At 39.9% G+C, this 12086-nt stretch overlaps 1 protein-coding gene and 1 long non-coding RNA gene across 6 annotated transcripts in view; one reads left to right on the forward strand and one right to left on the reverse strand.

Moving 5' to 3' along the window:
• Window positions 1–1090, reverse strand: part of LOC130203133 (alsin-like) — a 22191-nt gene extending 21101 nt beyond the window's left edge. For 2 of the 5 annotated variants that reach the window (XM_056429037.1, XM_056429019.1), the window contains exons 1-2: window positions 934–1088; window positions 89–275 (exon numbers count right to left, since the gene is read on the reverse strand). In XM_056429037.1, the coding sequence (XP_056285012.1) occupies window positions 89–108 (20 nt within the window). In that variant the 5' untranslated portion in view covers window positions 109–275; window positions 934–1088. Of the gene's footprint in view, window positions 1–88; window positions 276–933 lie in introns of all 5 variants that reach the window. The other 3 variants (XM_056429029.1, XM_056429045.1, XM_056429055.1) reach the window with 3 other exon arrangements.
• Window positions 291–11721, forward strand: LOC130203155 (uncharacterized). The gene is made up of 3 exons (XR_008833448.1): window positions 291–643; window positions 3761–3837; window positions 11384–11721. It is a non-coding gene; the product is annotated as an uncharacterized LOC130203155 (long non-coding RNA).
• Window positions 11722–12086: the final 365 nt, after the last annotated feature.

Consider the following 12086-nt stretch of genomic DNA (forward strand, 5'->3'; position numbering starts at 1 on the left):
TGCAGTGGAGCTTGCTGGAGAGATATAATCAGAAGAGGTGCAGTGCATGTGTGTGTGTGTGTGTGTGTGTGAGTGTGAGTGTGTTTACCTTTCCTCTCGGTTCTCCATCACTTCAGACTCTCCCTTCCACAGGATAGTGATGGCATCTTTACAAAGTGCTTCTCTTCTGTTCACTCCCAAAAATAAATCATTTTGCAGGAACAAAGGGAATCATCTTTCCTGTTTTAATATGCATGTGGTTCATCTGGCTTCAAGATATTGTCTTTGTAGAACACCTGTTATAAGAAAAACTGTTTTTAAAGTGTGTCATGTGCAAGAAAGACCGAGATTTTCAACTGCACCTTACAGTCTGTAACAGTTGTCTCAGAAACCTCGAGTTTATCTAATTTTACCACTACTAATTTCAGCTTTAACACGTGAATGTCGTGGTATTCATTCCAGTCGTAAGGCAGTCATTTGTAAAGAGTCCTCTCGGAGCAAGAGTGATTTATTGCGATTTCTAGCGTGACTGGATTCCGCTGACAAGTCACAACAACTCATGACCGAGTAAAACGATTAGAGAGTTATGCATTGTTGCATCATGCTCCGCCTGTACATTCAACTATATACAACGCGTGGCCACACATCCATGACTTGTTACACGGTTAGTAAACACACATCTCACCAACACAGAAGTCGTATCTTCTGTCACGTTAACGTAAAGACATTTGGCTTAAACGCAACGAACACCGATTAGCTCATAAACAGCATACATGTTCAGTAGGCGACAAACGTAACAATGCTGTCAGGTATAACATGTCTACACACAGCGGAATACGTCCACACTAAATAAAACACGAATGTCGTGTGTTGTCAATATCAGCGAGGCTACAGTGAATACATTGAAGTTGGTTAGCTCAGTGCTACCGCTGCTAATAAGCGAATTACATTTACCGACTGTCAGTTGGACCTCGGGAATACCTCGCGGAAATCTGAGACGCAGCTCCTCAGAATAAGTCCCAATAGTTGTGTTTGTGCGTGTGTGTGTGTGTGTATGTACTGTCACAGCAGGAACATATATGTATTTTAAAATCAGTGCGCTGCAGTGGAAGCAGAAGTTGTCTCTGACAGTTTCGAGTTGTTGATGGGAACCACCTCTCCGACGGCGGCCGCGCAGGGACAAACACCTGTTGCTGCGGTGGTCTGTCAAAGAGTTTGTTCTATAGCAGGGGTCAGGAACCTTTTTGACTGGGAGAGCCATAAAAGCCAAATATTTCTAAATATATTTCATTGAGAGCCATATAGTATTTTTAGCGTATAATAAATTAAGTATGTCTTGCTTTTAATGAGACTTCTGGTGCTGCATGAGGGGGGGGGGGGGTGTGCTCCGCCCCGATGCGTGCACACACGCCGGCATCGGAGCTCTGCAGCGCGGGAGACGGCGAGCGGAGAAGTGTAAACGCGACACGTAGAGACAGACATGCTGCTGTGGAGACGATCAATAACAGACGTTTAGTTTAATAAAATAACAAAGATGTCTTTAAGAAAGGGACCTGACATTACTTCTGCTGTAATCTGGCGCGATAGAGAAAATTACAGAGTGGCGGGCGGAGGTTTTTTTTTAAAACTCAAACTCAAAAGAGCCATATGCCGTCACCGGAAGAGCCGTATTATATGGCTCGCGAGCCATAGGTTCCCGACCCCTGTTCTATAGTTTAGTCATATCATTTAAAAATACCATGTTTTTCCCGTTTTCGGATTGAAATCAATAACAGAAAAGCAGGGTCGGTTTTGTCGTTATTTTTTTAGGTTTTAGAAAATCCTTCTTTTGTTATTTTCTTTAGAAGAGAGACGCAAAGCAGGGCAGGTGACCGGATATACGAGTCTGTCAAAAATAAAAGCCACGGCAGTAGAAGTATTGTAAGCAGGACCTATTTAATTACAGTCTATGAATGCAAACATAAGGTAACCTTAGAAGAAAAAAAAATTTTAATTAACAACTCATTATAAATAAATAAACCTGGGCAGATGGGAGCATGTTAGCAACGGTAATTGACTACAGCGGTGTAATATTCATGTATCCATGTGCACAGCAATGATCAAGTTTCAATTAATGGGTGCAGTGTTTAATGTAACATAGTTTTTTAATCAAAGTAATCTTTGAATGTAGAGTTGTTACTTTCATATTTATTTGTCCATCTTATTGTGCTGTTTCTTGAGGCACCGCAGAGCAGAGTATATGAGGAGAAAAGTGTTTCCCCTTTCAACCAGTGTCTTTGATCATTGTCTTGGTTATTGATACAGGTGTATTTAATGTTGTATATTTTTTCTGATATTTGATGTTAATGGTTAATTTGCAACCTAGGTGTATACATCATATATTGACTTGTAACATAGGGGACCCAATAGCGCTGTTGCTGCAGTTTTACAGGAACAGCAAACGACCTCTATTACTATATTATTATTTATAGATTCAGAATCAGTGTTAAATGTGTACACATACAATTAGTATGATTTATCTAAATGTACATGCACAGACATAGAGCTACGTCTTTTTAAATACACGTATTCTGCCAGTGCCATCTACTGGTAGAAAGGGTAACGCTAAACATCTTTACTCTGCGTCTTCTCATAAAGACTCAAGAAACAGCACAATACGGTGGACAAATACATGAGTGCTGCCGGCAACAACTCTGCACACAAAAATGACTGATTGAACTATATTACTTGCCTACAATCCTTCTATTGCTGAGGCTTTTATTTTGACAGACTCTTACTTCCGGGTCTCCTGCCTCGCTCTACGTCTGTCTTCAAATGAAAAACAAAAGAAGGATTTACGAAAAACAAAATCGACTCGTTATTTGAGTTCGGTCGGTTCTCTAGTATTTTCGTTTTTCGTTTAAAAACGAAAACGCAAAAGCCAATGTCGTTCTGTATTTTCGCTTTTTTCGACTAAACTATAAAACAAACGATCATCACGCAGGGATCACCTAAGTCTTAGAATTAGTATTGGAAAATAGACGACTTTAATATAATAAAAATCTCAAGTCGGTTATATATAATTTGAATGAATAGCATAATTGAATGTTATTAACTTGCAGCAATGCTTCCTGCTCGTGTTGACACACCTTCAAGGTTCGGAATTCAATTATCATCCTGTGTTTTTCATTTAATACCAGAAGCCAACATGACTTCCACTGTCCAAAGAATGTAACTAAATGTAATTCTACTTCAGAAAAATTTAATATTAGATAATTAACCAACATGTAAATTAGGGTTATAAAAAGTCATAATTGTTATTAGCTTATTAGCCTTTTCCCATAATGGCTGTGATTATAACATATCAATGTGTATGTACTATATCTGTGTGCATGTTTGTGAGCAAATGATGCCCCGTCGGCTCAAGTTGTGCATTGTAACAGCAGAGGTCTCCCTCTTCTGAGATGCAAAAGCAGCATTGGCAAAATCTGCTTTTTTAGGAGCTCAGATTGCCCCCCAGATGTTGAGCACCAGGACCACAAGAGGTATTATCACACATGGACCGACACATTTACGCTAACTAGGGATTGAAATGTAGGCTGCACAATGTAACCCTGCATGTCATTAATGTCCTCAGGCGGTGTGTTCAAAACAACATAAGACAAAACAGGACATTTTGCACAATATGTTAATACCAAGCATGATTTTTGTGATAATGTTCAGTTATTATACAAAGTCTCTCAAGTGGGGTAGCTTGTTATAAGCTCTGTTATTTATTCGAATTCTTCCTTGTCCTTGACAGAGAAAGGCTACATCAACTTTTCCATGAATCTGGAGTCTGAAGATTCGGTGAGTCAGTCTCTGGAGAAATACCCAAAGGTAAGTGGAACATCTGCTCATTTGCTCCTCAATACTTCAGTGTGATTTTACTACTCCTGACTCACACACCACCAATGCCCTAAATGTGCTATGAGTGTGTTTGTCTAAGAATGACTGATATTACCAATTCTAAAAGTATTTAAAGTAAAGCAAGCTTTCTGCTGTTCTTTGTTGCCCCTTTGGCATCGTCAACTTCTCAGAGAGTTTTAGACTCTCTCAGTTGAGTGTGTGTGTGTGTGTGTGCGTGCTTGTGTGTGTGTGTATGTATGTGTGTGTTTGTGTATAACTGCTACGTCCTTTCCCCTCCCTTTTTTCCTTTCCTTTCCCTTTCTTTTACCCATGTTCGTGATCAGGTCTTGTTTGCCATTTAAGTGTTTCTATATAAAAGTGTCCAGCAGGTTTTGGCTCCTTGTTTTATTGCCTGCAGTAAAACAAGAAAAAAAGAAAAAAGCATCAAGGGCAGGGAGTTCAGAGAAACGGCCTAATATGTTTTGCCTTTTTGGAGCTGAAAACACAACATTAAAGGATAGCAGCTATTGGCAGTTGTTTCTACGGTATTAAATGCAGAATGTGCTCCTTTTCTTCGTAATCTAATATTCAGTTCACCATACAAACCTCTCAGTGTTGTTGTGAAATTCAACTCAACCTTCTTAAGCGACACACTGTTGATGTCATTGTTGTTCATGTTCTATTTTAAAACCATCAGCATCATATTAGATTTCTGTAAATTTGCCAGTGCCTGTTAAAAAAAATCTCACCATAACTTGAACCCACCACATCAGCTGACTTTTGAAATGAACTTGTGTGTTCATTTGTATTTCTATACAACAATGACGTAACTGCATTTCCCTCAAACCCAATTAAATCTCTGCACAATCATTTTCAAACTATACGAAAAAGAGATGAAACTACAGCTGACTAGGAGACTCATGCCTTGAAAAAGGGTTGAACATTGAACATAGAATTTGGAAATGGGAAATGAAAAGGCAATGGCGTGGTCCTTTACTGTAAATAAAGACGGGGCAGCGTGATCATGCAAGAAGCTAGTGAATGAATACAAGTCGTACTTGCAACAGTCATATTTGTTGCAGTTTATAGTTCATGCAAAATCAGACTTATCCTGCCTTTTCAGAACATTTTTATCTTCGTTTGCACTCAATGTTTCTGTTCCTCATTTAAATCTATCATAGAAAAACACACACACACTCTCACACACACACAAACACACACACACACACACACATACACACAAACACACTCAGTAACCCCATGTCGTGACCTGAGCCGGCGTATTCTCCTGTCCAATCCCTCATAAACTTCTGCTTCTGGAAACAACACAATCTGGATTTATAAGACTGCAAAGGCTGTGTGTGTGTCTGTGTGTGTGTCTGTGTGTGTGTCTGTGTGGGTGAAACCATACAGGGTTACAGCCAGGCCACAAAGACACAGCAAGTCTGAGCAAGTGGTTTGATTCACCACGATGTCGTGAGGAGTAGCTGACACACACAGACACACACACACACACACACACACACACACACACACACACACACACACACACACACACACACACACACACACACACACACACACACACACACACACACACACACTGGCTCAGAACGTATGTGTGCAACTTTGCAAAAAACTGATCCATATTTATAATTCTACATTTACTCAACTTACTATTTCTATTGGTTTGTTTCGGTCCTCCCGGGTTACATTCAATGACATTCAATGTTTTTTTCTTGAGAAGCACAAGCTCATGAAAAACAAGAGAGAGGATTATTTTGCCTTTATAATGACTTCCATATCTGGTAATTATGACTTAACATCTTGTATTGATGAAGATAAAAGATATGAACTTTTAATTTACTCTGAAAAAAAGGACTCATATTATAAATTATCTTTTTGTAGTAGTACTAAAGTAGTTAACTCAAGCTATAAAGATAAGCCATAATTGCCATTGTTGATGATTTCTTTTTTGGGTGGTTAAATGGGGATAGCAGTGCACTGGTGTATTCTCAACAGGTGAATCTTCAAAAGTTAACATATCTATTGTGCATAAGATCCTACTTATAGTTCTTGGTATCTTACATATCTTTCTTTATCAGTTTGTTATTCACATGCAGTCTGATACCAAAAGAAGAAGAAAAATGAAGTCTGTCTCAACAAGGGAGGGGTTTCATTTGAACAATTTGGCCTTGGAAATACTGTGCGTGTGTGCGTGGGTGTGTGTGTGTGTGTGTGTGTGTCGTGTAGGCAACGTATTTAAAGAACATTGGAAACACATGTTTGGAGCCTGATAAAAACATTTTAGGAACTGGGTAATTTGGCTTGATCTTTACACTCACACAAACACACAAACTGAGGAAGTTTGACCTGAGAAACAACATTTCCGTGCATAAAACACCTAAACCAGAAACACTCAAGAACTTCAATTTACACTACTTAGTTTGTTTAGTTCATCTAAAAATACTTCCATAAAAAACAAAAGATCCATATCAGCAAATAGTATGTACTGGCTACAATCTATGCAATGGTGTACATAATACATTTAGACAAATGTAAAATGGCATATATATAGTATGTACAATGTTGTGATATGCATAAGAAAACGAAATATGTTTCGGTAAAACAGCATAGAGAGATAATCTTAACAAGTTTGCATCATCCCAATAAATAAAGCTCAATCTGGATTATTACATGTACAATATCATATGTTCCACTCTACATAGTGACATGTTTTGAAAAATCTGTAAAAAGATTGTTCGAAACAAATGTTGATCTTAAATAGTTTTTTCTATATTCTTTTTCTGAGCCTAATCTATTTTTTCATTTTTGGAAGTGGTCCACCACTTAGAGTTTTTTGTTTGTTTTTGCAGCATACATTTAGAGGCAGGTTAATCCCAAACCTACACGGTGATCTCCATTGGCATTTAAAATGAGTGATTGCAGAGAGCTTGAGGGGACAGAAAATGTGTCTTCTTAGTACACAACTCCCTGTGAAGGCATGTTATTGATACATCATTGATTTGGCATTGTTTGCCTCGTTCACACTACAATGCTAGACTGGTGTCTTGAAACATATTCATTGTGGGGAGCGTATTTGAAAAGCTCCGTTTTTTTTAGGTGTGAAATACACTGGCTTAGTGTGGACATGGCAGAAAAAAGAGAGTCATAAAAAGAGAGAGCGGTGACCATCTGGCTCAGGTCAAACTCCCACAGAGGGTGATGATCATAGTAGTGTGTGTGTGAGTGTGTGTGTGAGTGTGTGTGTGCTTGTGTGTGTATGTGCGAGTCCCCTGGAGTGAAAGGTGATGACCGCAGCTGTGTGTTTGACCTCAAAACTGCAGGAGTCCTCCCCCTCCTAATCCTCTTCCTTCTCCGCATTACCCTTTTCCTCCCTCTGCTCCTATTCTTTATCTTCCTCTTCTTCATCCTCTAGTCATCTGTTTTCTTTATTCTGAACTCTTGATCACTTCTCAATCATAACCACACTCACGGAATACATAAAGTTCACTTAATACAAGCCATATGATGCAAGCAAAACAAGATCTTTGTAAAGCTTAGCGGGGCAGCCATTGTGGCGTCACCGCCTCCATTACTTTGCATCAATTAGCACATCACCTCCAAGACTGCTGTGTGTGTGCTGTGGGGGGAGGGGAAGTAAAGGACTATTGTGTAAAGTCAAGAAAACAACAGAGATTTACTGTGTTGCTCAACTCAATCTGTTACACTCAGTTTATCTGAGGGGTCAAATACAGCATCAATATTGTTGCTATGGTTACCTACATGGTGGTATGTTTTCATGATAGTCCCTTTGGCTCTCTGCTTCCTGTGCGCTGGAGAATGGATGCTCTCAACAACATTCCTTAACTGCTTCTGTGTTTAGTGCATTTTTTTGTATTGTTTAAAAAAAAACTTTAACTGACAAACACTCAACAGACTTTAACATTACCAATTTCACAATGAGTACTAACCACAAATCTTCATGTTTTTGTTCTTCGCAGACCACTGAAAAAGTACTTATATATAACTTTGCTGACAAAGTTCAAGAAGTAGAGGAACTGAACTCTTGGATTAATTTAATGGTCATCGCCGCGACACAGCCCTGTTAGTTAACAATAGATGTGGCTCTGAAATTAGCATCACACAAGCTCTCAGTAGAGGTAGAAGGGTCTTACTTTAATAGTTTAGAACTTGAGCTGTATGAGTCTTCTATTCCCCCTCGAGGTCAGCTCTTCTAAAGCCCCTTTCCCACTGGACAAAAAACCCACAGCCACTAGTTACAATCGACATTCCTGGGTATTTGTCGGCTCCACCTCCGATCGGCAGTGATGAAAACATAAGATTTGGCTTGACACCCTAATTTTTGTCATCTCAGCCATAAATTCACCTCCGACAATGCAGCGCCCGAGCACTGGTCCAAATATATGCGCTAATTTTAGGTTCCGTCAAAAATATTACCGGCACATACCTACTAGAGGTCAACACACATTGTACAACTGCTATACGAACCCCCCCCCCCCCTCCCCCGCCCTGCCTTTGGGAAACGAGATCATATCTCCATTCTCCTGCTCTAAGCATACAAGAAAAGACTGAAACTGGACAAACCAGTTCCACACAACTGTCCAGTGTTGAGTGACCACACAGTAGTCCAGTAGTCGCTCTCCTGTTTGAGAAAAACTCATGGCAACATCAATATGTAACGCTGATTCGGTAATAAATATCCCAAAGTGCATTGATGACACTCCACCAAAATAAATGTACAGTCTCTCCCCAACCAAAGACCATGCTTTAAAGATAACGTACACTTTAATCTTGTTGAGTGTGATCCACTGTCTATATTCTGGTGACATAGACCTGGGACTTGACACCTTCTTCCGCAGCTGGGTCCTTGATCTCCTGATGATTAGGCCTCAGGTGGTGAGAATTCACAACTCCCCCTCCTCCTCATTGACCCAAGGCCCTGGTGTCTCAGCCTTCCGCTGTGTGACCTATTTAATCAAAACTCCTTCGCAATACACTGCTAATGTATAATTTGAAAAACTGAAAATGACACAGCCATCCTCATCACTTATGACTCAGCACACAGGCAGGAAGTCAAAGTCCTAATGAGTTAATGTTGATCTGACTATCCTAACACACTTTTACACAGGATTAAGAGGATTCTGACCGGTTGCCATCGTGGTTCGACAGCTCTCTGCTCACAACAGCAGGGCCCTCCTGAGATTGGTCCGAACAGTGGAGCAAACCACCTGCAGGGAGCTCCCTGCCATTCAGGACACGAACCACACAATGTCTGTGCGGAAGGCCCAAGTGATGATGTTGGTCTCCTGCCACCCATTGCACAAACTGTTTACCCTGCTGCCATCTGGCAGACAGTATCAGTATCGGAGCACAGCCCTGCAGGCTGGAAGACCCTCCGGTCTAAAGGCTCCAAAACATGAAGACCTACACTGGCTCACTTCATGATCATGTGACATTGAGTGTTTTTATGCCGCGGTTCTATTTGTATTCTCTAATCACCTTACGTTTTCAAATTTGACGATTTTAACATATTAGTATCGTCATTGTGATCATGTTAGCACGCTGACATTGGCATTCAGCTCAAAGCACAGTCTCACAGTGCTGCAAGATATAGACTCTTCGTCTTGGTTTGATGTAGTTTGAGCGTATGAGAGATACATCAATGTTGTTGTTTATGTTACGAGATAAGTATGAATAAATTACGGAACAGAAATGTGTTACAGGTAAATTAAAAAGTAAATGAATCCCAACAAATGCTCATAATTGAAAGACTTTAAAGCTGAACATGGAAACCCATCGTCATTGTTTCAATTCTAATGCAATGTTCATGAGTAAAGCACAAACAACGAAAAACACCTTCTTAATTTCTGGCTGTGTGTTCCCAGACATTATTCTCCATAAATAGGGAGGTGATCGATGCATTGAGCTGTTTTAGCAGCATAAATACAACAACACTGACCTACACCCAGACCATGCTAACTTTGACTGTATATGATATGATTGTATTTTATTACTGCATACAACATTGTGTAAGTGTATGGATTGACTTTTTGCGCCACACTGGTATGGAGTTTTTGTCTGAGTAGTTGAGATGTCCGCCAGTGAGCTTCCTGCTGCCTGCTACCGGACCCAACACACTCTGTTGGTCCAAATAAATCGTTCTTTCATCAGTGTGTGTGTGTGTGAGAGAGAGTGTGAGTAGTCCAGTACTGTAGGCTCTCTGTGTTGCACTGACAGACACAAACCAGCTGCCTGCATTCCTCTCTCTCTCTCTCTCTGCTGACTTCTTAAGGTCGATCTCCCCTCCCCCATTCAGACGAGTGTCCCACACATACTTCTAAAATGCTATATATACCAGCCCATAACTCAGACACACATGAGGAAAGTAGGCAAGAGGCAGCTAAATGAAGAAATGCATAGTAATTACAATAGAGCACCTTTAACAGCACGCTTTAAAGCTGTCTTATTCAGGATGTGTTGCTATCTCTTCCTGAGTTTGAAGTAGTTTGACAAAACAAAATCGTCTCATATTAATCGAATGCCTTTTCCCACTATGTTTCATTAAATTAGCTTCAGTTGTCTGGTCTATTTCTGCTTTTCTCCATTGGTGTTTCCATGACTACCTGCTCCATGTGTATAGTCTCACCTTGATAGTTAGTAATCTTCTTTTGGTTACCCTTGAGTTTTTGGTTGGGGTGTGATTGTACATTCATTTTTGGATTAAACCTGCTGTAGATTATGGCTGTGACATATTCTCACCTTTTAAATTGACATGACAAAGTTGTGAGTCGGCAATTTCCTATTTATAGATCAAGCCGATATGGAGCAACATTAGCATGCATTTGGAGTTGTTTGGAGTCCACAGGTTGAACGCAAATTCATTATCCTTTTAGCTCTGTTTTGCCCGTCATCATTTCATGAAGAAAATGTCTTTATCTGCTAAATGATCGACTAAGTTCACCAGCTAGTGGCTTACTTTGTCTCTCTGCTGTTTGGTGCAGTACAAGTAGCATACAGTGTCTTTTTCAGAGCTTTATAACTCTAAATAGTTACCTGCTTCAACTCAAAAACACTGTGAGAGTGGTAGGAGTGAACCAAAACACTATATTATTCTGAATTCATATAATTTACATATAACTCACACACAAAATATGGATAAACGAATGAATTGGGCCGGCACGGTGAAACGATTTTTAGCTCACTCCTCAAAAACACTTAACGCTGGTTAGACCAACTTGGTCAGCCAACATGTTCTGTAAGCTGTCCTCAAATTTTAAATTCTCCTCAGACCAAACAAAAAGACTGGTGTTTTTCCACCTCGACTCCACATCTAAATAGTTGTTCAGTATTGGGTTTCACACAGTAGCTCACATACTTTGCATGGCGGTCATGCCACCGGCTATCATTGAACTGAGCTGTCCAAACCATCAACATCATTTTTGTTTTGTTTATTTCACCTTGGTCTACTGTAAATCTAGTTGTTGTTTGTGTAACACTTTTTTCCCCTCTCCAGCAGATGTCCAGCTGCAGCAGACCGCAGTCCAAACAGTGACTGACTGTCTGGAAACCTGCTGGACTTCCCACATCTGCTTGACCACAGCAGACCCATGAATACGCACACACACAAACAAACGGCTACAGTTAAACGCGATGGAGTGCGTCCATTTGACCTGGCGTGGCTACTAACTGCTGTGTTTTACACCACAGGGAGAAAACACCAGCGTGTGAGTCACAGAGATCAAAGTAATTTCTAGCCCCTTTTAAACACCATCTCCAGGCCTCAATTATTAATGTACATTTAAATCAAGTGCATGTGTTTACATGTCTGTGCATGTGTGCATGTGTGTGCCATTTCCCCCTCTGATTGTAGCTATAATATAAATAATATCATAATGTACACATTTGACATATTATTTTGATATAAAGAGATATTTTCGGAAACATTCTTGTTTGTTTTAGGAGGATGATATAACCATGCCAAATAGTATGCATGTTTTTGGTTGACCTTTTTATTGTCTATATCGTTTTAGCATTTGTTAGACCTATTTTTACACCATGATTATCATCTTATGCTAGTTACAATCTTCACATGCACCTTACTGCAGTATTGGTTACTGCTGTGAGGTCATATAGGAAAAGAACATCATATTGTGTATGTATGTATTACTTTATTAGTTTACTGGGCTGCTTACTCATCAGAGCCCTTACAGCCCTTC

Source organism: Pseudoliparis swirei, chromosome 2 (assembly GCF_029220125.1).
Source record: "Pseudoliparis swirei isolate HS2019 ecotype Mariana Trench chromosome 2, NWPU_hadal_v1, whole genome shotgun sequence".
NCBI lineage: Eukaryota > Metazoa > Chordata > Actinopteri > Perciformes > Liparidae > Pseudoliparis > Pseudoliparis swirei.